Consider the following 24,682-nt stretch of genomic DNA (forward strand, 5'->3'; position numbering starts at 1 on the left):
ACCTGTTCTCTGAGGATTTGAGCCAAGAGAACTATCATAGACATTATCAAAAGCTGCAAGAGCTCCTCAGATCTGAAAATCCAGCTATTTTAGTGCATAAATATGAATTTAGGAGAACCTGTGTTAGGAAACAGTGCTTGAAAAAATAGCTTATGTTTTTACTGATAAGGGCCCATAAATAGGGCATTAGAACTAGGTTTTGCAGTGTAAAATAACCCTTGCAACAGTAACTACGAGCTATATGCTTTATGCTCATCCACTTCTATTAATCAGGTTCACACAGTCCAACAAACATACCTCCTGCATTTCAAATCCATTTGGTGTCTTTGTGCATGTGTAAGCACCCAACCTGCTAACTTTGCTGCAGGTACAGTGTCTCAGTGAAGTTTAAACGCTCCTGCTATAAAAAATGTCATGTACTATTAATGCACGGTTAATATTTTAATTTTAAAATACTCAGTAATATAATTTATTCATATTTAATTTCTTCACTCCCACCGACTTGTGTTTTATTTGACATCCAGTGAAATCCATTTGAGGCCTTGTTTTACAGTGTGCTTAATAGTGTATTCAATTTTACAGACAAGATATGTGCATATATAACAGGATATCAGAGGGATCACTTTTAAATGTATGACTAGCAATTATTCAAATAATTTTTCAAATAACCACTTGGGTTTTTATTTACTAAGAATACCAGTAGAGCAGTTAAATCCTGAAGGCTACAGGCTTTGAATAGTGTCTAGAAGTTTCAGCAACCTCTATTAATGATCAAGCAAAGAATGGAATAATCCAGAGAAGAAGGCAGTTCTGGGAACTCAGCTGTCAGGATATGTCTCAATGATGAATGGAGGGCAGTTCAGGCTGGGAAGACTCTGATATGTGCCACTAAAGTTTATATCACTCTTCTGAGCTTTTGTGAAAGGTTATTAAAGACATTTAAATTACACAGCTGTTTCTTACAAACTTCCCAAATAATCTTTGTCACTCGTTGCTATTAAGTCTGCTGAGTCCCCTGTTGGTCTATCATCCTAGATATAAATATTGCTTTTCATAAAAACAATATAAATGCTACACAGGGGACTGAAATCCAAGTCCAAAGGTTTAACAATATTGTAGAAAGACAAATGTTTTGCTTTGTGGCCTACTGTGATTAAAAATTAACAGGTGGGGTTGACAAAACAAATCCTTAACTACAACCAGTGTACTTATAGTCACGTTTCTCACCAGGATGTTGCCAACCTGTTTGTCAGGTTTCATAAAACATAGCTAATGACTTCATATTTAAATCAAAGTTGAATCGCTTTTCAGAGATGAAATATAGATTTAGAAAATGGCTGGACTAGAACAGACTTCAAAATGATTTTAGCATGTAACTTTTGAAAGATATTCATCACGAGCTTACTTTCCCTTGTAGGGGCACTTCTAGAACAGCTTAGCGGTACATTTTCTGTGTAGTGATACAGCTCCCATTAACACGAGCTGCATAACTTATTGCTTATGCATTGTGCTGAGAACATAACTCTCATATTAAAAAGATAAGTCATTTCCTACCCCTTCTTCATGATATGCAAAACATATCACTATTATTAATGGGGGAGGCAAGTCTCAGCTGGAAAAACAATTCACAAAAATGCTGTAGCATTATTCATCTAATTTAACTCTGCTAATCAGATACTCCTTTTGGAGTCAAAATATTTTCCAGTTTCACAAAACAGAGGTTTTCTGAATATCTCTGCCCCTCCTCCTCTCATCTTGATTGAGTCAATGCAACGTTTATTGTATTCAATTTCCTTTTTAACTGTTTCTTCTATTACTAATGATATTTCTACCATTAGAACAATTGCACTATGGTACAAACTTCCAAAATAATATTTGTCATGTGTTGCTGTTAATGTGTTCTGAATCCCATGTTGGGTTACTATATTAGGTTATAGCATTCCAAATCAGGGCAACAATATGAATGCAAAGGGAAATAAATCCCAAAGCTTCATTTACACAGCAGCAAGGCTGAGGAGTGAACAGCAACACATGACAGAAACCCATAGTTCAGCCCCAGTGTAAATCACAAAGGCTGCACCTGTCGAGTTTTTGACACATCCCATAGAATGATCTCGGTTTAAGAGGATCAGCCAGTAAATGTGATTTGTATTCAACGAATACTCTTAGTTCTTTCTACCAATTGACTAAATGTTCTATCTACTTATGCATAATCACCACGACACCTATGTAATCCTTAAATATTCTTCAGTTATGTAGGCTGATAAACCTCTGCTAATATCCATGGACTGCATCTTAAAGCCAGTTGTGGAATCTTTAGATCTCCCCTACCCTCCAAACAGCAGGTCTTTTACTTGATGTGGGTCTACATGAGACTTTGCTTTTGTAAACTGCCTGATGGCTTGTTTTGTTCTCTCTTTGCTGTACTGCTAGATATTTTAAGTAGCTCCTGGATCTGATTACAGACAAAAGATTTGAAATCGAAATGTACCCTATGGGAAATGTGCAGAGATGTGGGATTTGTTGATGTCTGGGGACATTCTAATCTATTTTTGATTTAATGTTTCTCTATGCTCAGCCAAATCAGACTTGAGGCTAGGCAATATATTTTTTAATTCTCAATACTCCCATGGGTGGCACAGTAAAGTCTATTATTTTATTGGATCAGGAACCTGTGGTTTTGTTACTGGGGTTGTCAAATATTCCTACGAGACACCCATGACAATAGCTCCTACATCAACATGGGTAATTATCCAGGCTCTTTTTTGATGGAATAAGTATTACATCATTCATCTGAGGATCTAAAAGCCCTCTTTAAACATAAAGGAAGCCTCACAGCTTCCTGCAACGTAGGTAACTTATCATAATTTTGATAAATAGAAGTTCATGCATGGGGAATGCCCTTACTGAGGCATTATCTACAAGGGGAGGTTCCTGTACAGTCAATGGGCTGTGAATTTACAGTGCACTACGTAACTCTGCACCACAGGCACAGCTGGGTGTTTCTGCACCCTGGGTGGTAGTGGTGTACGGGGTAGCAACTGTTGCTGGGCTGCTGCTGGCAACAACAGTCAGAACCTGGGGTTGATGCCCCCACACACTTACACTACTACTCTTCACTAACTCCCCATGTGGACAAACTCAGATTGCATTCATACCTGGGAGTTCTTATTCCATTTACAAGGTGAGTAAGCTACTTTCCATTTAATACAGCAGCGATTCAGACTTTGGGGAATGAAAATCGTACCTCCATGTGCCTGCAGGGGTGAACTGGAACTTATCTTTGTTGTTTTACCACAGCAAGAATAGTTTCATCACGTGGACAGTTACAAAGCATCCTCTTCTCATAGTGCAGTCTAGTCTGGAGCAGCAGGCTCAGAACATGTGTTAGATGCTTAGCTCTGGCACAGGCCTAGTAACTTAATATGGGCAAGTCACTTCACTCTCTGTTTCCCCATCTGGAAAATGGCCTCCTGGGTAAAGCACTTCAAGACCTAGAGCTAAGTGCACTATGTAAGGGCTAGGTATTACTATTAGGGCTGTGTGAAGCTTTGGTCCCCGATTCAATTCGGTGGAGATTCAACCCGATTCGGTGGCCGAATCTCCAAATCCGAATTAAATCAGAGGACCCTTTAATCTCTCCAAATTGAATCGGAACTCTCTGAATCGATTCGGAGAGATTCAGAAAGATTTGGTGATTTGGACATGGACACAGCTTTAAATGTTTTTCTACATACCTCAAGGTACCAGGTGGCTTGTGAATGCTGAGACGCTGGGGCAGATGGAGCATCCCTTGGGAGCGCGGGGGGCTCCCCAGCGTGCTCGGCAGCAGACCCAGAAGTGGATCAGAAGCACTTCTGGTCCACTTCTGGGTCCGCTGGGGTGCACACTGGGGAGCCCCTCTCCCCCCTGGATCAGTGACTGGTGCCTGCTGGGTTTGTGGGGGCACCTGAGGTCCCCCCGTGGCCGATCGCTGAGCCGAGGGGGCATTGCCGCCCCCCCCCCCCATGTGCTCAGCGGTGGACCCAGAAGTGGACTGGAATGACTTCCGGTCCACTTCCAGGTTAGCCGCCAAGCAGATGGGCCTCCCCCTCCCCCCACCCCACGCTCCTTTGGGATGCTCCATCTGCCCCAGCATCACAGCATTTATGAGCCGTGCCTGGTACCTCGAGGTATATAGAAAAAACATTTTAAGCTGTTTCTATGGTTGAATTACTGCATTGAATCTTCAGATTTGGATTCAGCCAAATCGAATCGGGATGGTGATCTGAATCAATGAATCAAATCACTGTCCCCAATTTGGGCCGAATCCAAATCCAAATCGAATATGGCCTGTTTTGCACACCCCTAATTACTATGGCCCCTGACAGATGACAAATTAAAGGTGTGATGGGATGTGATATAGGATCCCAACAATCGTTCTTCCTGCCAGGGCACACCTGCATGGCAGGAAGTGCAATTGTGGGACCCAGCATCAGATCCCATTGTGCCATATTGCCAGTGCAGGGCGAGCTCAGGATCATGGCCCCAGGCTCCCCCTGCACTGGCAAGTAGCTCACTTGGCTCCCTGAGCTCCCCCTGGCTGAAAGCCCTGATCAGCTGTGGGAGCTCCTGTCAGCTGATTGGAGCTCTTGCCTTTCGCTTCCTTTGCTCCTCCAGCTGGGAGCACCCATCAGCATGGTGAGCTCCCGATTCCTGAGCAGCTGATCAATGCTCCCAGCCAGGGATGCATGTGAGAGCAAAGGCTTCATCTGCTCTCGCAGCTGGGAGCCCTGATTAGCTGACCAGTCTTGAAGGGCTCCAGTATGCCCTGGAGGCTGGGAGCACTGGCCACACATACAATTAAAGGCATGACAGGAATCACCCACACAGTCAGTGCACAAAATATTTTGTGTAATAATTTTGTGGCTTATTCCTCATTTTATCACACCATTAACTGAATGAACGGGTGGCCGGGTCACTACTTCGGACGTGATTAATGGGTTTATTATGTCTTAAGTCTAATGTCTGTAAGGAACATTTGTCATTTTGTACAATATTTACAGGCTAGTAAAGCAACCCTTGAAATGTATATTAATATCAAGCCGTGATAAGGATGGTACAAATCCTGTCCAAGTCAGTAATGAGCAATGGGTTCTGTAATTTAATAATGGCTGTTCATGGGATGATGTGAAGTGGTAGCATGCTTCAGTTCCTAGGTATTCACATGAGGAAATCATAATTGCTACTTTTCTTGTTAGCCTCAGGAAACAGGAGAGGACTTGCATGGGCAGGCAGAATGACTTATGGGAGGAGTCAGCTGGACGCTGTGACACTGAGATTTTGTCACTACCTCTTCTGTAGCTTGACAATGACCCCCAGGCTCATCAATCCAGCTACTTTTGCCAACAGTAGTCTAAAATATGTTACAAAATGGAAGAAGCATGCTCTTAAGCATGCGAAAGGTGCTGGCTTATTCATTCAAACACCAGATGTGAAATAAGTAAGCTTCCTAGAAGTACAGATTCCCTAGATAGTAAAATAAGCTCATCCTTTGAGTTCAGTCATGTTTCCTATGTTTGTATCTTTTGTCTTTGACCTTAAAAGGTGAGATCATGTCAACTCAAAGTGATCCAAGGCCACTGCAATAAATGACTATCTACATGGGAACTTACTACATAGTAACTACTTCCTTGCCGCACTGCCCATAAGACTAACGTGGTCATGGCACAGGAGTTTCTGTAGCCAGCAGCAAACAAGGGAGTGATGTGGCCAGCACCATATCTGGTCACTACTCAGGCCTGAATTAAATGGTTGCTAACTGCCTTAATGACTGCTATGCCCTCCCCTCTTCCCTGCACTGCACAGTAAGCTAGGTTGTAAATTTAGGGCATGCTTATTTCTTGCATTAACTCCCCACATTCATAGATTCATAGATTATAGAGTCGGAAGGGACCCAATGGATCATCGTGTCTGACCCCCTGCCCCTGGCAGGAAAGAGGACCGAGGTCAGACGACCCCAGCTAGGTGACTGTCAAGCCTCCTCTTGAAGACCTCCAAGTTAGGTGATAGCACCGCTTCTCTTGGAAGCCCATTCCAGACTCTGGCCACCCTTATTGTAAAACATTTCTTTCTAATGTCTAAACTAAAGTGGAGTCTACCCTCCACTAGTCTGCACCCATTATTCCTAGTTACTTCCTGGGGAGCACTGGTAAACAGCACATCCCCAATTCCCTACTGTCCTCCCAAAAAATCATGGACCCCAGGGTCCAGCCAGGAGCCTACATACACACTCAGGCTTGAACTTGCAACTCCATGGGTACAGAGTCAGCACACTCCCCTCTAGGCCAAAGACCTAGTGAGACTTAGTAGGGAGAATGTTAATGCATAGTAAGTAAAAGGTAGCCCACTCCACTCTAAAAGTAAGGTAAGTTCAGATGCATGGTCACACACCAGGGAGTAATTGCAATGCCACTGTGTACATGCAGACTGCAGTTTCATGCACACTAGCTCCCCTGTGTAGGCAAGTAATCAGTGGATGTGTTTGCTCATCAGTCCCTGACCAAACTTCTGCTCTTATGCAGTGTATACTGGTGTCCTGCTTGAATGCTGCTTTCTGCCTCTAGGTACGGCTGCAATTGAGTGGTGCTGAATCATCCCATGCTGTACCTGTAAAATGCTTTAGGACCTTTGAGCACAACAGGCAATACAGAATTACAAATCCTCCTCCTCCTAGACCTTACTTGGATACTGCACTGTGTTAATATGATAGATTAGAAGACTTGCAAGAACAATGAGACATGCTTGTACCATTAACTCCCAATCAACTCACTCACTCACAAAAATGCCCAAGTTTATCTGGGAACGATGCCATGTCGATTCTCTTTGTAAAGGCAGCCAAAACAGTGAAGGGCTTCACTGTTAATATATTTATTTTTCTTTTGCCCGCTTTTGCCAGCTAGCTCTAAAGCCTACTTGAATTGCAAAGCACGGTGATTTGAGCATCAAATCTCCTTCACGAATCAGCTGTACAATACACAGGCACTCTGCTGCATAGAATAAGAGAACTTCACATATAAGCCTCTTTAGTTAATTGAAGCCTGTAGTTAAATCACTGATGTAGCAAATATCGTGTGGATGAAAAGTCAGAATTTACATGTAATGTATCAGAAGTGAGGAGGGATGGAAGCAGAAGTTCAACCTTGTAGTGGGTCTAAGCAGGTTATCATTCCTTTCCACAAAAGATGCTTTCTTTCATCCTCTCAAGTCATACCTGGAAATATACTGAAGAAAAATCTCGATGATGATTCCAACTGAGCAACACATAGGGAGGACAAGAAAAAAAATTAACTGTTACTGTGACAGGCCACTCAATGCCCTCCTGTCACGTTAATAGGAGGTGAGGCTGCAGTGATGGCTCAGGTGGCAATCACAGGAGTCACCCAAGCGGCAAGGAGCCGGGCTATCAGCATATAAGCTCACGATCTGAGCTGGTCCAGTAGTCTAGCTCTGAGAGCGACACAGACAAGAGCTCCTGGGCAGCAAGGCTGCAGCAGGGCTCCCTGGTTATAGTGAGCCAGGGTAAGCAGCACTGGAGGTTTGTGGATGGGATTTTGGGGTGGAGGAGGTCCCAGGAATAAGGCCAGGAATAAGGCCAGTGCCTGGGAACAGGGCAGAGATAGCCAGAAGCCTGAGAGCAAGCCTGAAGCCCTAAGAGGGGAGAGCAAAGGAGCCCAGAGATCTGGACCAGCAGTCTGAAGCCCAAAGAGGGGCATAGGCAGGGCAAAGGAGCCCAGAGATCTGGGCCAGGGGCTCAAAGCCTGATACACGGGACAAAGAAGCCCAGAGATTGGGGTCAGGGGCCCAAAGCCCAGGAGGGGGTGGAGGCAGGAGCAGGACAGTGCCTGGGACTAGCCCACATAGGTGAAGTGCCTGGGTGGGGAGTACAAGAGGTGCTGCACTCCAGGTAGCCATGAGAAGTGAAGTGCCCAGGTGGAGAAGGCAAGCCTGGAAATGCCACCCAGGAGCACCCAAGGTAGGCGAAGTGTCTGGGCAGAGAAGCAGCAGTCACAAGGACTGAGGCCATGGCTCAAAGGGGCTGATGATGGAAATAACTAATAACATCTGTGTGGTATGGGCATAGTGTAAGGAAGGGGTGGTTGTAGCCCCATTATAAGCCCTTCAAGTGAAGTAGAGACATCTGAATGCCCACATGAGATTGGGGATCCCTGGGGCAGGTTCCCTTTCTCAAGAGCTAAGAACAAGGCATGGTGGGCGAGATGAAGGAAGCAAGCCTGAGAAGTGAGGCGGGGGGGAGCAAGGGCTAAGCGGCTACCAGGGGGCATTGTGGCCACCTCTGGGACAAGCACCTGTCAGAATTACATAAAAACATGTGACTTTGCCCAATACAGACAGAGACAGGGATGTATTTCTCATATACTTTGGGGTCATAGTGATGATGAACTAATATGACCTTTAACTGCTTGGGCTACTTCTGCGCAGAAAGGAAGAAGGCAGTAAAAGTCCTCGATCAGTTCGCATTACATCACAAAACAATTTGGTCAATAATAGGGTGGGATGAGACAAATATATCCTTTCCCTGAACTCCTACCTAAAGCACTTTGTTTTTAAAAGTACAAGCATTAAATTAATTAATTTTTAACTAATCAATTAATTCCCATCACTAACCTGTCATGAATCAGATGCCTGTTCAAGTAGAACAGACTGCACAAAGTTAGCAGACTATTAAAGGTATTATCTACCCGTAGTAGAAGCAGTGTTTGTTTTACCATAGGCCTGATCAAAAGCTTGCCAAATGGGAGTCGTTCCACTGACTTTGACAGACTTTCCATCAGGTTCGATAGACACTCATTAAATCAGATCAGCTATTGTTTAATTAAAAATCAGATTGAACTGATGCGTAGGAAATAACTGTACTCGCATTTTAAAATTCAGCAATTAGCAGAAATCCAGTGAGAAAAATATATTAAGCCTGTTAATTTAGATGGCTTTTTAAAATGCATCCTTCTGTTTACCTTGCTATTCTTTTATCCGATATTTTGATGATTTGTTCACATAAAAAATGATATTTCACAGAGAATCACAGAATCATAGAAAAGCAGGGCTGCAAGAGACCGCGGGAGGTCAGCTAGTCTAAATCCCTGCTCAAGGCAGGATCATCCTTAGCAAAAACACCCTACAGAAGTGTTTGTCTAACCTTTTCTCAAAACTGCACCATCAACCCTCATCCACAACTCTCCACCACAATGCTCCAAAACATCAAGAACTCAGTGTGCTGCCACTACAAGGCCAGGACGTGGCTTGTTAAAATGCATTTAAAAGATCCAAGGGAGAGGACCATGACCCCCAACACAAAAACTCCCACTGTCCACGCTGAACTGATCGTGGGGTAAAATTCCTTCCTCATCTCAATTGTGGCAATGGGTCTGAACTTTAGCAGAAGAGCAAGATCCTGTAACTAGAAACCTCTGAGTTTTTTAAGTCACAGAAGAAGCACTGGCGCACCCTGGGCGAGAGCCCCAGACTTGGCAGCAGCCACCACACTGTACTTCTGAGGAAGGAGACAAAAACCTGTATCAACGAGAGGGTGGAAAAAAAATCCTTCCTGGCTTCATGTGGCAACCAGCAAAGCCCAGAAGCATGGGGAAACCGAACACCCTCCGCTTGGCATGCTCTCTGGGGACTGCAAGCACAACTCCATGCACTACACGCTCTTAGTGGAGAGCCAGACCTCTTTCTATCACCCAGGCCTTCTGTAAGCCCGGCCCAGTTCTTTAGTTATGTTTCATAACCAAGCCAGGTGTGGAGTTCTTATTCATTTTCCTGCTCTTGAGCCTGGTCCTCACCTATTTCCACCTGCTCTGGCCTGCAGAGTTTTTCTCACAATCTGCAAACAACGCTGCGTGTGTGGGTCTCCTGGGCTTCCAACTGTTGTTCTTCACAGCACGCTCCAGACATTACTACTCCTAAATCATTCCTGACCAATGCTTATTTTAACCTCCTCTTTCAAACCTTCACAATTTCCTAAGGCAGTCTCCTCCACTGCCTCGCTGGGTTTCCGAATGTGAACGACGTGCCTACATTCTCCTGCGATCTCTTGCTATGAAGCACACGTTTATATGACCTGATAATAATAATTTCCAAAACAGAAAGTTTATACTTATATAAAGATGGAATTAAGGATTGCTAAAATGTATCTATTTCTTAAATTTTCAAATGGGCTGTTCAGTTCGTCCTCTATTAGAAATAGGTGGCTTTTGTTTCTACCCATGACTTTGCATTTTGAAGCCCTGCTATGCAACGCCCTTTTGCTGACCAAACAGATTTCTGCGTGTGTACTTTGGCGGTAATGCTAGGGGAAGGGAGAGAAATCAAGCTACAATACCTCCAGGTTAGCAAAGCTCCCTGCCAAAACGTCTCATTAGAACACCCAGTCTATAACTACCGTCTTACTGGTGCCTTGCAGTCCAATTTAATTGAGCTAAAGCACTGCCACGGCACACTGCTCTTTCGACAAGCAGGGTAAACTCATTCTGTCCATCATGACACTTGTGGGGGGTTTTTTGTTTTTTTTTAAAAAGGCTTCACATATACCATTCACAAATTAAATTCAAAGCACGTTGCATCTTCTTTTTAAAAGGCCACATTCTCCATCAAAGTTGCTTTTCCAAAATTTGCCTGATTTTTTCAGAAGTCTTGACATTGTTCCTCATTTCTGGTATTGCCCCCTTTTTTGTGAGTAATGTTCCGAATCACACAAGTCTAATTTAAACAGACTATGGATCTTCTCATGGTGGACAAATTACAGCTGAGAAAAATTTGCTGTGCTGGTTCAAACAAGGAGTTCAGGGGCAACCTGCTTTTCATGGTCACTGCTCCTCATTTGTCATTCTGAAAAGTTTAATACTAATAGGCAAATCCCTGGTGTTTTATTGAGCTTTCACTGTTCACCAAGAGGCAATACTGTTTTTGAGCACTGTTTCAAGTCTTCAAAAAGTAATTTTAAAAGCCCCCCAACTTAACACATAAGAAATGCTGGTGCCGCGATGTACCTGTTATGTTTGATCTTAACAGTGGATGTTCAAAGGGCCCTTACCGCAATTTTAATGAGTTTTGTTTAAGTTTAATCCAATGCTGATTTTGCACATTACAGACATTTGTCATGTTTAAGTACTGTACCAGAAGAATGAATTGAAACCAGAGACAACTTTTAGTCTATTTGATATAATACAACCAAATTTGATTGTTCTCTTAATAGCAAGTAGACCTTGGCCTTGAGAAGGCAGAGTTGCAAAACATATGTATATATAATTCATCATGTCTGCATGAAATTAAAGCTGTGACTCTCTAAATGGAAGCTCAAGTTGTTTCTCCTCATTTATCCTTCTTAATACTGTTCAACAGTCAGTCTTTTCCTTATGTTTTTCTAATTGTGAAGCCAGATATTGATAAACTGTTTTGTTCTTTTAAAATCAATTTAAATATAACAGTCTAACTCAAACATAGTATGCCTATCTGGTAAATTAGAAAATAAAGTAGGCATGGACCTGGATTTTTCCTTCAATTTGTGACTGAATTTCAGTACATTCAGTAAAACAAGGGCAATGGCTTATAAATCTAGAGTAGGCAAAGCCTAAAAAGGTCAATACCATTTTTATTTGGAAAATTTCAGAGGTATTTAAGCCACCTAAGTAGGAGTTAGGTGCCATTTTCTATTGAAACAACAGGGTGCAGTAATTTTTCTGAAATGTAAAAGTGGGTTCTGGAATAAGACAAAAATCCTTTTTCATTTGTGATCTAACCCAATGTGCTACATGCAGCAGCTCCTACATTATTTTCTACTATATCATCATTTAGGTTACAACAGTGCTCAAAATATGCTCAGCATCGTAAGATGTAGCCCTTGCCCAATGTAGTTTACTATCACAGAGAGAGAAAAAGACCAAGGCAAGACTCAAGATGATCGGCAGGGATCCGGGTTTTCCATTTCTTGTGGAAAGATGCAAAAAAACACAGACTTTCTCCTTTAAAGGGGAAAATCATAGGCTTTCCCCTCTAAAAGAGAAAAACCTGGGAACCCGCAGGTATCTCCTTGCAGGCTGGGAGAGTTACAGCCTGCAAGGGCTGCTGGGGCTGGGGGAAGGAGGGCAATCAGAGGCAAGGGGCCACATGCATGCCAGTGCAGCCAGGCAGTGTGGTGTAGAGCAGCTCCCACAGCTCCCTGCAGGTAAGTCTATGTGGCGAGGGCAAAGGCAATGCATGGCAATGGCAGGGGAGGCACAGGTAATGCATGGGGGCATAGGTGACACACGAGAAGCCAGGGGGCATAGGCAATGCACTGAGGAGGCACGTGCCCCCCCAGATTTCTGTGCTCACAGTGGGGCGTAGGGCATGGGGCTGCAGCCTGGCTGGACCAGAACTGAGCAGGAGCCACCTCCATGGCCCAGTGGGCAAGACCCAGCACAGAAAGGCAGCATGGGCAGTGATGCGGAATTGTATCCCCCTGCCTGCTACCAGCAGGCAGGGGGCACCTCATCTTGGCAGCCATGATGGCAGCACTTCCTCCTGTGCCAGGTCGTGCCTCCTGAGCCATTGAGCTGGTTCAGCTAGGCTGCAGCCCTGGACCCCATGCCCTGCTGTGGTCCTAGAAATCTGGGGGGGTGGGGCATGTGCCCCCCCATACCCTCCCCAATCCATAACCTATGGTGTTGCCTATCCACACACACATACACATACACTTCCTCCCCCCCACACATACACCCTTCCCCACACAGTGGGGGGCTGGGGCCTGGGGGTGTGCAGCAGGTTGAGAGAGAGGGGCACCAACAGGGTGGAAGATTGGGGGACTATGAGTTGGAAGTGAGGGGCACCAGCAGGGCCAGGGGGCAGCAGCAAGGCTGGGGGTATGGGCGTCTGCGGGTCAGGAGTGAGGGGCACCAGCCAGGCTAGGGTGCTTCAGGTTGAGAGTGGGGCACTAGCAGGGTTGAGGGGCACCAGCAGGGCCAGGGGCAGGGCGCTGGCATATCAGGGCTGCTCAGCACCACAAAGCAGTGAGGGATACAACTGCAGCTGGACCTGCGTTCTGGTGAGCAAAGGGGGCAGGGTAAGCTCTGACTTTCCATGATAAAAAAAACCAAAATCAAACACCAAAATATATAGATATTTAGAATTTATTGTATTATAGTGATTGAGGCACTGGTAGGCTTCCAAATTGCTTTAAAATGTAAATATAACAATACAACATTGTGTTCAAAGGATACCTATATATATATATATATATATAGTGGTGTTTCATTTTAATCATGGAAAAATGTGGATTTTGGGTTTTTAAATAAAAAAATTGGGATTTTTTTACACAGAAAAAATCAGAATTCCTGATGATCAGAGTAATGACTGGCATGATTGGTTAGTTCTTTTTTAATGAACAAACTTGTTAAGCTTCTGCTATAATCATTCAGACTCAGGGCCTTGTTACACATTGTTCATTGAGCTGCTCAAATATTGATTGATGTTAAGACCTTGTTACACATTAAGTTTAGGCAGCTCATAGAGTCCTTAACCCCTGGATTGTCCACACATTAATACCTGAAACTAGTTTTAAGCAGGTATATCTCTGATCTGTGTCACCCAGCTCCTGTTCCATTAATGTGTGGCCCACTGGCGACGTGTAGTGGGTACACGTGCACCCCCTGAGATTGACTGTGTGCCCCCTGAGAGAAGCGCTGGCGGCACTTCCGGGTTTGCCACCGGGCAACTCGGCCACAAATTGCTACAGCAGGGGGGAGGGGCATGCTGGGCTTGTAGCCAGCCCAGCAAAGCAGGCAGGTAGGTAAGGTTTCTTCTTGGTTGGGGGGGAAGATCAAGACCTCCACAGTGAAGAAGGGAGCAGGGTAGGGGCAGAGTCAAATCATTTACCCCCACCATGCCCCACTTCCTGTTGCACTATGGGGATTGTCCTAAGACCCAGCCCAGCCGGGGCCCCATTAATGGAGAGTGGGGCCCTGGCTGGGCCAAGCCAGGCTTTGGGGCAATTGGAGCTCAGTGGCTCCCGCTGCTGTGTGCACTGTGGGGGATCTGAGGGAGGGGCGGCATGTTCTCCCAACCCCTTGGCTCCAACACGCCACCACCCTGGACAAGCCGCTGGGCTCTGATTTTCCCATGGCCCAGCCCAGTTGGGGCCCCATTCACAGTGCATGGAACCCCGGCGTGCCCAGGTCGAGGGGCACATCCCCCCCCGCAATCTTTGCACAGACCAAGGGTGGGCTGCAGCTGTGAGGTGAGCTGGGCTCTGCCTGTTCCATGCCTCGCTGCAGCCTTTGAAAGCAGCATGGCACAGCACCATGTGTCTCGCTGCCCGGCCAGCCCAGCAGCAGGACACACGTGGCGGCATGCCGCTTTCAAAGGCTGCAGTGAGGCACGGAGGCACAGAGCAGGCAGAGCCCAGCTCACCTCGCAGCTGCAGCCTGTTCTTGGCCTGTGCAAAGATGTGGAGGGGGATGTGCCTCCCTTGTCTCCCCAGCACCGCAAGTCTGCGGGAGCTGCCAGGCTCTCTCGGAGATGACTTAGATGGGGCGGGGGTCCCGAGGGCTCCATCTCTTCTGACCCAGCGGCACAGCCAAGGCTGGCTCCGCTCCAGCTCTGGGCCCCACCAGGCAGTGCGGGGCTGAGGCCAGACAGGGGCTAGTGCAGGGAGGCACCCAGGGCCAGTGCAGGGCTGGGTGGGGGGGTGGATTCCAGTGCCGGGTAATGACCCCTGGCACTGGGGAAGTGGCAGCCACATGGGTACAGCAGACCCTAGCCCTGAGCCTGATCCCTGCCCGGTGCCAGCCCCAGCCTTGCTCCTTCCACCACTATGGCCCTTTCCCCACAGACTTTCATGCGGGGGGGAGGGGCGGGGGAAGCACATGTGTGCATGCATGCTGTGGCAGGGCACTGTTGGGGCCTGCCATTTTAAGGGCAGAGCCAAGCAGCCAGCAGATCCTTGATTGCAGTAGCCATTTTAGATTCCTGGCTGCCTATATAAACAGAGCAGTTAGCTACTGGCAGGCCAGGCAATAACACTGCTTGACTGTAAGGCTCCATGCAACAACCTGGAGGTAAGTGCAGGAGCTGCAGGGGATGGTTTGGAGGCTCCTGGTCCTGGGCATGACGTAAAAGTGCACCCTGCTGGGAGTGGGTGGCCTGGTGGGGCTCTCAGTGGTGCGGGAGCCCCCAGGAAATGTCAGGCCAGTTACTACCCCAGCAAAAGGTGAGTAGGGACACCTTAACCTTGGCTCTCACTTTTGTGTGGGCCATTAGTACCATCAGAGCAGGGTAGGCCAGGTAAGCTTCTGGAGGTGCCTGAGCCTGCTGGGGGAATGACCCTGCAAGGCCAGGCATGCTTCCAGGAGCACCTGAGCTGAGAATAGGGACCCCAATCCCTAAGTGCAGGCAGGAGGCATAAACCCAACTGAGGGACTTGACTGGTCAATGCCGGGGCTAGGACCAGAAGGGTCAAAAGGGCCAGGGGCCCACTGCGAGGGATGCCCGTGATGAGCAAAGAAGCTCAGGGTCCCAACTGGCCTGAGATGGGGCCAGGGCTTATGGAAGCTGAAGGTCCCATGAGTGGGGGCCACAGCTAATGGGCAAAGGGGTCAGTTGAGCCAACTGCCTGAGATGCCATCTGCAAGGCTTGGGCTGTGGTGTAGGGGTGGAGTGGAGCTGTAGATAGCCCCCCTCAATATCAGGGTGTAAAATGGGTAGCTTCCTGCCTAACTAACACTCAATTATGTTCCATCAAGGCATGGCAGGTGAGAGAGGTGGGCGGTGTGCCCAGAGGCAGGTGGGGAAACTAACCCTGTGGCTAGTTGGGGACCCCCACTTTGCCACACATGCATACTCAGCCCCCCACCAATTATTTTTCTCCCTCTACCCCCAGCTCCCTGGTCAGTGAATGGTCGCTGGGGGCCCCCCCTCCCCCAGTTGGCAATTGGTTGCTGGTGCCCCCCACCCCCCCACTGTTAGGAGGCACCAGTTGCCCGTGGTGTGGCCATTCCAACAAATGAGCTGCCCAAGTTGTGATCCTCCAGTGGTGCAAGCACCTACTCTGGACTCCTTTTAAGAAGCGTATGGATGCTTATCTTGCTGGGATCCTTTGACTCTAGCTGACTTCCTGCCCTTGTGGCATGTGGCTGGGCTCTATGATCTCCTGAGGTCCCTTCTAGCCCTAATGTATAGGAAATCCCAGGATGCACTATCCTCTCCCTGACCCTCCTAGTCTGTGTGGACAGTCTTTCCATCCCCTGAACTCTATTGCTCAGGGGGCAGTCCTGACACCAAGCCAACTCTCCCTCCTACACCCAGGGGTGTGACCTTCCCACGCCCTGTGCAAACAGCCTGCAGAGCACATGCAAGCTAACCAGGTCACGGATGGTTCTACATCCCACGTTAATGGAACATAAGCTGGATAACATGGATGCCTCTTCAGGGCAGGTTTAACTTTCAATTGCTTAAAGTATGCTTAAAACTAATTTCAGGTGTTAATGAGTGGACAATCCAGGGGGTAAGAGCTCTAGGAGCCACCTCAAATTAATCTGTAAGAAGGCTCTGAGTGTTTTCAGTAGGACAATCTGGATTGAAGCGATGTTGAGAGTGGAAGAAGGAGGGGACAAAAAAAGAGTAGGGAAGGAGCAAGAGTGGGATTTAGCAGATGCAGAGGAAGGAGAGAAGTGGGAAGAAGATGGGCCAGGCGCAAACAGTGATTCACAGGAAATAACGTGTGAGTCCTGGTTTTAGAACTGAATGAATACAGTAATGGTGGGAGGTTCTAGCCCACTGCTGAGAGCAGATTGGAGGCTTATTCTCTTCAATGTCAGCTTCGGTCTATGCTGTACTGTTTGGGGATGGATCGTTCATGAGTCTGGGGCTTTTCAAAGCCTTTCTCCTGCAAGCTCTCTGAAGGTTGTTGCTTCTCTAGATATACCCTTGTTCATATGGCTACTGGTGATGTGGAGGCGAAACTGCTAGGCTGGGACATGCTCACCAGTCCTGAGTAACCAGTATAATAAGTTAGCCAAACCTATTTCAGAGGACTTCACTTCTCCATACATGAAGTGACCAGCTTTATGCTGGAAACTCCACAAGACGGAGGAAGCAGCAAGGAGCCAGGCTGTTGGACTGCCCAGGAAGTCCACAGTACCTGTTTTTCCATCACGTGTGACTGATTGCCAAAGCATCCAGAAAGCACCGTATTCACTGATTATTAGAGATCCTACAAATTCATCTGCCATGAAAAAACATGGAAACATGGGGAATTTGTGTTTTTTTTCAGAGAATCTTTAGAATCACTGGGGGGAAAAAAAGAAGCTTACTGAAAATTAAAACACTGGCTCCCCAGCGGGGGCCAGCAGTTCATGTGGCCACTGTGGCATCCCGTCGGGGGGGCAGAACCTGCCGGGACACAGGAAAGCAGCCAGGATGGCAGATGCCCCTCCTCCCTCCACTGCTGATTGGCCAAAAGGGCTACCCACTGTATGGTCCTGCCCCACTCCAGCAATCAGTAGCAAGGGTCAAGGCTGCATGAATGGCAGCCCTCTTGACCAATTAGCAGTGAGGAGTGGGGCTGAATCAGCATGGGGGGAGGGGCTCACCATCACTGGGGTGGTGGCTTGTTTTTTTTTATGAGGTTTTTATTGGAGAATTGGGTTTTTTTGTTGTTTTTTTGGGTTTTTTTGTTGTTTTTTTTTAACATGGAAAACTCAGATCCCTGTTGATTGACAACAGCCTTTCTCTGCCACCTCACGTCCTCTACATACTCCCTTACATACTCTGCCTGCACTTCTCGGAGGTAAGGTAAACAGCAGATTAAGCAGAAGTTCAGCTTTCATGGATGTGCATTAACATGTAATATGCATTTTTAATATGTATTGCAATATGTAATTAAGCATGCACATTTAAATGTAACAAGGGTCCATAAAGCATGAAGTTCCAAGAGGAGAAATGTATGAGACCTTGCCCAGGATGGTGTGTGAAGCTGTTTGCTGCATTTCTGGAGCAGAAGTCACATATGCTTAGGTGGTCCTGGACACATGTTCAGGATGTACCTTCAATATAATTACCTTTTCTTAATTTTTGTAATGAAATCTATTATTTATAGAAATTCAGTGGGTTAATGCATAGAAAACAGTGCTTTGTGAAATGGGAAGTAAAACACATTGTACCTACAATTGCTTGCTATAAAATATTTCCCCCTTTAATCCTCAGAGTTGGAATTGTACACCTCATTCAGCATGACTGCATGTATATTTGCTGTTATGGAAACAAGGTAGCAGAATCCCCACTATTTCAGAAGTGCCATGTGTTCAAGAAGGACCACAGCTTGGTATTAATTTATTTGTAGCACTCTTGATCAAGCCAAGTGGAGTTTGCAGAATATTAGCAATAAGATCTAATCTTAATAAAACAGTGCCAGACTACATGATGCTTCAGAAACTGAGAAAATACTTTTTTAACCATCATATAGAAGAGAAAATGGTTGCTAATTGAAGGGTTGCATTTGAATTTTAAAAAGAATGCCATTCAATTGCATCACATTACATCTAGTGCATCATGCACTAAGCTATCTGACATCAGCTGGCTCAGTGAAAGCAGTCACACAGAGAAATACTGTATTATCCTGCTAACCTTAAACATAAGTTTGTAAAGTCCTAGCTGATCTCTAGTGATTAGTTTTGGAAGTTGGCTGTAGGCTAGAGATAACTACCAGATCATCACACTTAAGTAACCTCTTCTAAAATGCTTCTTATTCTTTGCTGTAAAGTCTTATCTTTGTATCAGCTCATGCCATTTTTTTTTTCTTCAAAGTGCATTTTCCAGAGTTTTAGTAGATACTAATGCTGCATTCAGAAAAATAAACTACATGAGAAATACTCTTGGAACAAGGAAGAGGTAATATCGTAAAAGCAAAATAACTCACACTAGGGATGTCTTTGTTCTTGCCATCTTTACTGGAAGTTCCACTCAGCTGCTCAATAAAACTGTAATGTGTTAATTGTTCGGGTCCATCTTCTCCATAATGGCCATAGAGGCTGTGCTGGTACAAATCCAAGATTGACATGGGGTTCCCAATAAAGGAGTTCCTTACACTATGTTCTTCTTGCTCAACTACAAAAGACATTTAAAAACACTGCACATTTGAGAGAAAGTTCATGTACAGCTTAAATGCACCATGATGTAATTTTTAATAGTAATGCAAATGTTTTAAAATAACTGGAAGTGGTTTGTAGTAAGAGCATTAAAAACTCTGTGCAAGTTAAGAGTATGATTTAAAGCAAGAGGAAAATAAAAGAAATTTAGAATTAATACTTAACATTCAGTATGACTTGCCACCCTTGAAGAATATATAATAGTATAAGATAGCCATAAGTAATTTCCTTCCTTTTGTGACTGTAGATGAGATTGTTAATTGGACTTCAGGATAGAGGGTTTTATTTTATTTTATTTTAATTGTATTTTTTTGGTTTACATTTTTATTTCAATCTGTTAATAGCTTTCCTGTGCTAAATTCCACAGGCACGTGCCCATCTTTGGGTTGGTTTACTTTTGAAATTTCTTTCCCATCCCCCCCACATCTTTAGCTTTAGTAATCTTAAATCTTTTGGTAATTGATAAACTACAACTATGATGGTGTAAAATCTTGCTCAAGAAGAGCAAAAACAGGATGGGATGACATGTCATAGACCGTACAGAAAGTGAGCAAGGAATAAAACCCAGGGTTTCAGACTTTCAGGCCTGAAATCCACAGTAAAAACAAAGACAGAAAATTTGCATGATGTTATGGGAGAGTGAAGGAGAAGTTGGCTCTAGATCAGCGGTGGGCAATTATTTTGTGTGGAGGGCCGCTTACTGAGTTTTTGGCAAGCCATTGGGGGCTGCATGATAGGCAGACAGGGGCAGATAAATATTAATTTTCTGAATTTTTTAGGGGCCCTGTGGGCTGGATAGGATGGCCTGGATAGGATGGCCTGGTGGGCCACATCTGGCCCGCAGGCTGCATTTTGCCCACCCCTGCCTAGATGCAGCACTTGCCTCCGTGCTAGTTTACACTGTTACACAAACCTGAATTCTACCCGGAGCAACTACCTTATTTCCATGGCCTTTTCAAAAGGTATTGCTTCATCTACATTAAAGAAACTCACAGTGATATTAAGCCCAGATGAGACTGGACTCAATGGTCAATGCCTTTAGGGATTTAGGCAAAACTCCAGTTATGTCACATTCTGTGGTTTAGTGGGCCAGTTTATGAGAGCCTGATCCAGAGCCCATTGAACTGGTGTTGGTTTTTCTAGCTGCTGTCTGCTTCAAGCCACTGTCCTCTTGGTGCTTCAGTTCCCTGCTTTTTAAGCAGTACTTAAAACTACCTCAGAGGAGTACAGTGAAGACCGGTTCATTAATTTTTGTAAGCCCCTTAGAGAATAAGTGATGGAACCGTATAGTATGTTTGTAGTCTCTGTGCCTCAGTTTGCTCATGTGTAAAATGGATACCTCACACCTTCATGTGGATGATGTGGGCTGGGGACAGACATTCAAAAAGCCAGAGCCTAAATTGATTCAATCTTTGCAGGTTAATCTAACCCGCCTAGATTGAACCAATTTGCAAGTGAATAGACATTCAGGAAATGCAGGCACATGCTTGCAGTGGATGAGGCCAGAAGGTGGGGAGCGCTAGAGCTGCAGGGAAGCTGTAGAGGGAGGTGGGGGGCATGGCCTGCCCCAGCAGTAGCCTAAAGTGAACTGGCCAGGGCGGGGGTTTAATTCCCGCCTCCCTGTCCTACCAGCACAGACCTGAGCTGGGGTCCTCCTGCTGCTCGCCCCTCGCTGCAGCAGTGGTGGGGGCAGGGGCATGGCCCCTGAAGTTTATTTCCCCCTCCACCCCCAGGGAACTGCAGCCCCAACCGCCATTGCTGTCGATTGCTCCCTACATGAGGCGAGCAGTGGAATAAGCTCCTTCCCTGCTGCCTCCACCAGATGCCAGAGGGAGTGGGGAAATAACCCCCTTCCATGCCCCCTTGCATAAGGAGCTCTGCTGGCCAGCCTCTGGTCACACCTCTACCCCTGCTGCTGGAGTGGCAAGGGGGCAGGGCCCCTGACAGGGCAGCACCCCCATCATGGTTTCCCAGGGAGCACAAGACTTGCACAGGCGCAAGCATGGCCGCCTTAGGTGAGGGGGCAGGGAGAGGGGTTATTTCCCCCTCCTGGCATCTGGCAGAGAGGGCAGGAAAGGAGCATATTTTGCCACTTGCCCTGCACAGGGCATGATCAGTGGTGGTCAGGACTGGCAGAACCCAGCGGTGGTCCCCTGGGGGTAGAGGGGATGGAGAGGGGAATAAACTCCTATCAGGGGCCATGCTGACCAGCATCTGTCTACACCCCGACCACTAGAGCAACGAGGGGAGACAGCCAGGCCGACCCCGGTTAGGGTCTTCACCGGTGGACAGGGAGGAGGGAATTAAACCCTCTCTCTGGTCATGCCTCTGTTGGTGGAGCAGTGAGCGAGGAAATGCCTGGCAGGTCTGTGCTGGTGGGACAGGGGAGGGAGGGGGAATAAACCTCTTCCTTGTCCCCTTCACCTTAGGGGGTCTGGCATCTGGCCATGCCCCCGCCCCTGCTCTGGCTAAGGAGCAGAGGGGTGAGGCCAGCCCTGTTCTGCTGGAGCAGAGAGCACAGCCCCATCCAGGGCTGCAGAGCATGCTGGGATGCTGGGGGACTCTAGTTTAACTGAAACCAGGAAGGGGTCTGGGACAGAACTTCCATAAACCGGTTTGAGCTCAGTCAGTTAAGTCTGATACTACATTTCGGCCATTTTGAAACTGGTTTATATGCACTGAACTTATGTTCTGTTACAGGTTTAAACCAGTTTCTGATCACTTAAACTGGTTTATGTGTAACTCTGTTCCTAGCCATGAAGCCAAATTGGTTAATTTCCATAAAAATCTGTTGAGATCTTTGGATGCAAAATGCAAATAATTTTTACTAATATGATCTGGGCATCTGAATTTGATGTGATCAGAGCAGATACACTGGTCCTATAAAGGTATCATCACAGTAGTGAAATTTGTTTTTTTTTCTGTTTGCTCCAATCACAGACATCATTTTTGCAGTCATTTTGGTTCTGTTACTAGCCTAAAGCCTAAGTGGGCATGTTCTGTGGAAGCCACATTTTAGTTAGTGGACCACTAAGGCACTTTGGCCTAGTAGCTTTGCTGCCATTTAAAGCAGATGCTCATGTATAATAACCAGGGAACCAGGTTTTCCATGTATCAGGGAAAAATGCAGATTTTCTCCTTTAAAGGAGAAAAATGTGGGAAACTATGGGTGTTCCCTTGCAGGCTGGCACAGTTCCAGCCTGCAAGCAGTTGTTTGGAGCAGAAGGGAGCAGGATGAGGGGGATCAGAAGCAGGGGGCAGAACGTGCATGTGGTCAGCAATACAACCCCAGGCAGCATGGTGGAAAGCAACTCCTGCATCTGCCTGAAAGTAAGTTTATGGGGAGGGGGCATAGCTGGTGACACATGGGGGAGGGCACATTTTGTGGGGAGATGGAAGCAGTGGCTCATGCCAAGCCTGCATGGTGAGGGAGAGAAAGGGGCAGGGTTGGTGGCTGGGGGTGATGCCCACCCAGGGCAGTTCATGGTGCTTGAGGCTGGAACGTATGGTTGTGGAGCCTGGCCCTGGCCAGGACAGAGCCACAAGTGGCTTGTTCGGAGGGGGAAGGACCAGCTCTCTGCCACTGCGTGCACTCCCAGGGAGGCAATGGGCACCAGAGGCAATGTGTAGGGAAGGAATGGGAGGGCACAGGGCTGTATCCTGCCCAGACTGGCAATGGGTGGGAGTTGCCTCCAGGGCATGTGAGGGTGAAGTGAGGCACTGAGACTCATTGCTGCTGCCACTGCAAGCCCCACACCAGCCGTGCCACCACAGCCACCAAGGTGAGGTGCCCCCTGCCTATTGCTGCAGTGGGGGTGTGGGCAGGAGGCACCTCACCACGGCAGAGCAGCTGGTTTGGGGCTTGCAGCAGCAGCAGCAAAGAGTCTCACCACCTGCTCTGCCCTCCCATGCTGGGTTCTGCCTGCTGGGCTACACAGGCAGTTCCTGCCCAGTGCTACCATGCCTGCTGTGGGCACAGAAATCTGGGGGGGGGCACTTGCTCCCAATGCCCCCCCAACACATTGCCTCTGGCATCACTTATGGTCAGGCAACCCTCATGCCCCACACACACCCCTCCTACCCCACACCCCTCCCTGCCCCACACACTGGGGGACTTGGGCCTGGGGGCAGCTGGGGGTCCCCTCTGGCAAAGCTGGGGGTGGGAGAAAGGGTGCTGAGCGTTGGAAATAAGGGGCACCTCTGGCTCCCTGCCTCCTCCTCGGCCCCTACCTGAGCTGAGGCAGGGCTCTGCACTGGGGAGCTGTGATGCCCCCTTGCCACCTCGGTGCGTTCCCTGGATGGTTGCTCTCATTGACCACCACTAAAGCCAACTCTGCCTGCAGGTCATGCTAGCAGGGCTGGCGGTGACAGGGGGGGCGTGGGTCATGTTGACAGGGCTGGGGGCGCTTGGAAGTGAGGGGCACCAGCATATCAGGGCTACTCAGCACCACAAAGCAGGGGGTGGGAGGTAGAGACAGCTGCAGGTGGAACCGCATCCTGATGAGCAAAGGGAGCAGGGGCAGCTCTGATTTTCCATGTTACAAAAAACCAAAATTAAATTATAATGACGGAGGCACTGGCAGGCTTCCAAATTGCTTTAAAATTGTAAATATATCCCTACAACATTGTGCTCATCTGATGCCTATCTATATAGTGGTGTTTCATTTTAATCATGGGAAAATGCAGATTAGGGGGTTTTAAATCAGAGAATTTGGGAGTTGATTTCCATCAGAGAATTTTGAATTTTTTAACAGAGAAAACCAGAACCCCTGAATAACATCCTTTAAAAAGTGTGATGGATAGAGAAAGAATGGTAATTGTCTGATATCATCTGTTTAATAAAATAAAACAGGGTTCTCACATAAGGATATTGGTGATAGAAAAATGTCAGGCATGCTTATTTGCTTCAGTTACTCACCTGCAGCATTGGGCATATAACCAAAGATTAACCCACAATTATAGGAGTGTGACCTAAATATATAAGTGATCTTAACTTCCCACTCTCCCACTATCTCTTTGCGGAAAAACCTCCAAATGGATTATCTTTAAAAGTGCCAAACGCTGAGTTTAGTTCCTGGCAGACACTAAATGGCAAGTGTGTATCTAACTCAAGTATTGAGCTGCCTGTGGCATTTTAAATGCACATATCATTGCAGTATCTACTGTAGGTGATAGTTTCAGCTGGGTCAAGTTCAGTCCTGTATAAAAGGTCAACACAAAACCTATGCATCACTGAAGTTTCAATTAAATTCTCAGGGCTTAAGTGGGGCTTCAGTGGTGCAGAAACTTTGCACTGGACCTATGCACCCCCTTGCATTTCTCCCTGGCAAGGAAGCCAAGGACTGAATGGACCCTGATCGCACTCTTAACGATGTAGGGAATACTCTCCCTAAGAGAAACTAAACTACGCTGTGGGGTAACTTGTACTAATAATGCTGATGGTTTTCCTATTTGGGGGCATTTATACACATACTTTTTTCCCATGATGGACCAGAGATCTG

General features: G+C 46.7%; 1 protein-coding gene across 5 annotated transcripts in view; it reads right to left on the reverse strand.

The window, feature by feature from the left end:
* The window catches only part of NCKAP5 (NCK associated protein 5), a 461,300-nt gene that overhangs the window by 19,863 nt on the left and 416,755 nt on the right, over positions 1-24,682 (reverse strand). For all 5 annotated transcript variants that reach the window (XM_025197575.1, XM_025197576.1, XM_025197574.1 and 2 more), the window contains one exon: positions 18,953-19,140. In XM_025197575.1, coding sequence (XP_025053360.1) covers positions 18,953-19,140 — 188 coding nt within the window. The remainder of the gene's footprint in view (positions 1-18,952; positions 19,141-24,682) is intronic.

This window comes from Alligator sinensis, unplaced genomic scaffold (genome assembly GCF_000455745.1).
Source record: "Alligator sinensis unplaced genomic scaffold, ASM45574v1 scaffold277_1, whole genome shotgun sequence".
NCBI lineage: Eukaryota > Metazoa > Chordata > Crocodylia > Alligatoridae > Alligator > Alligator sinensis.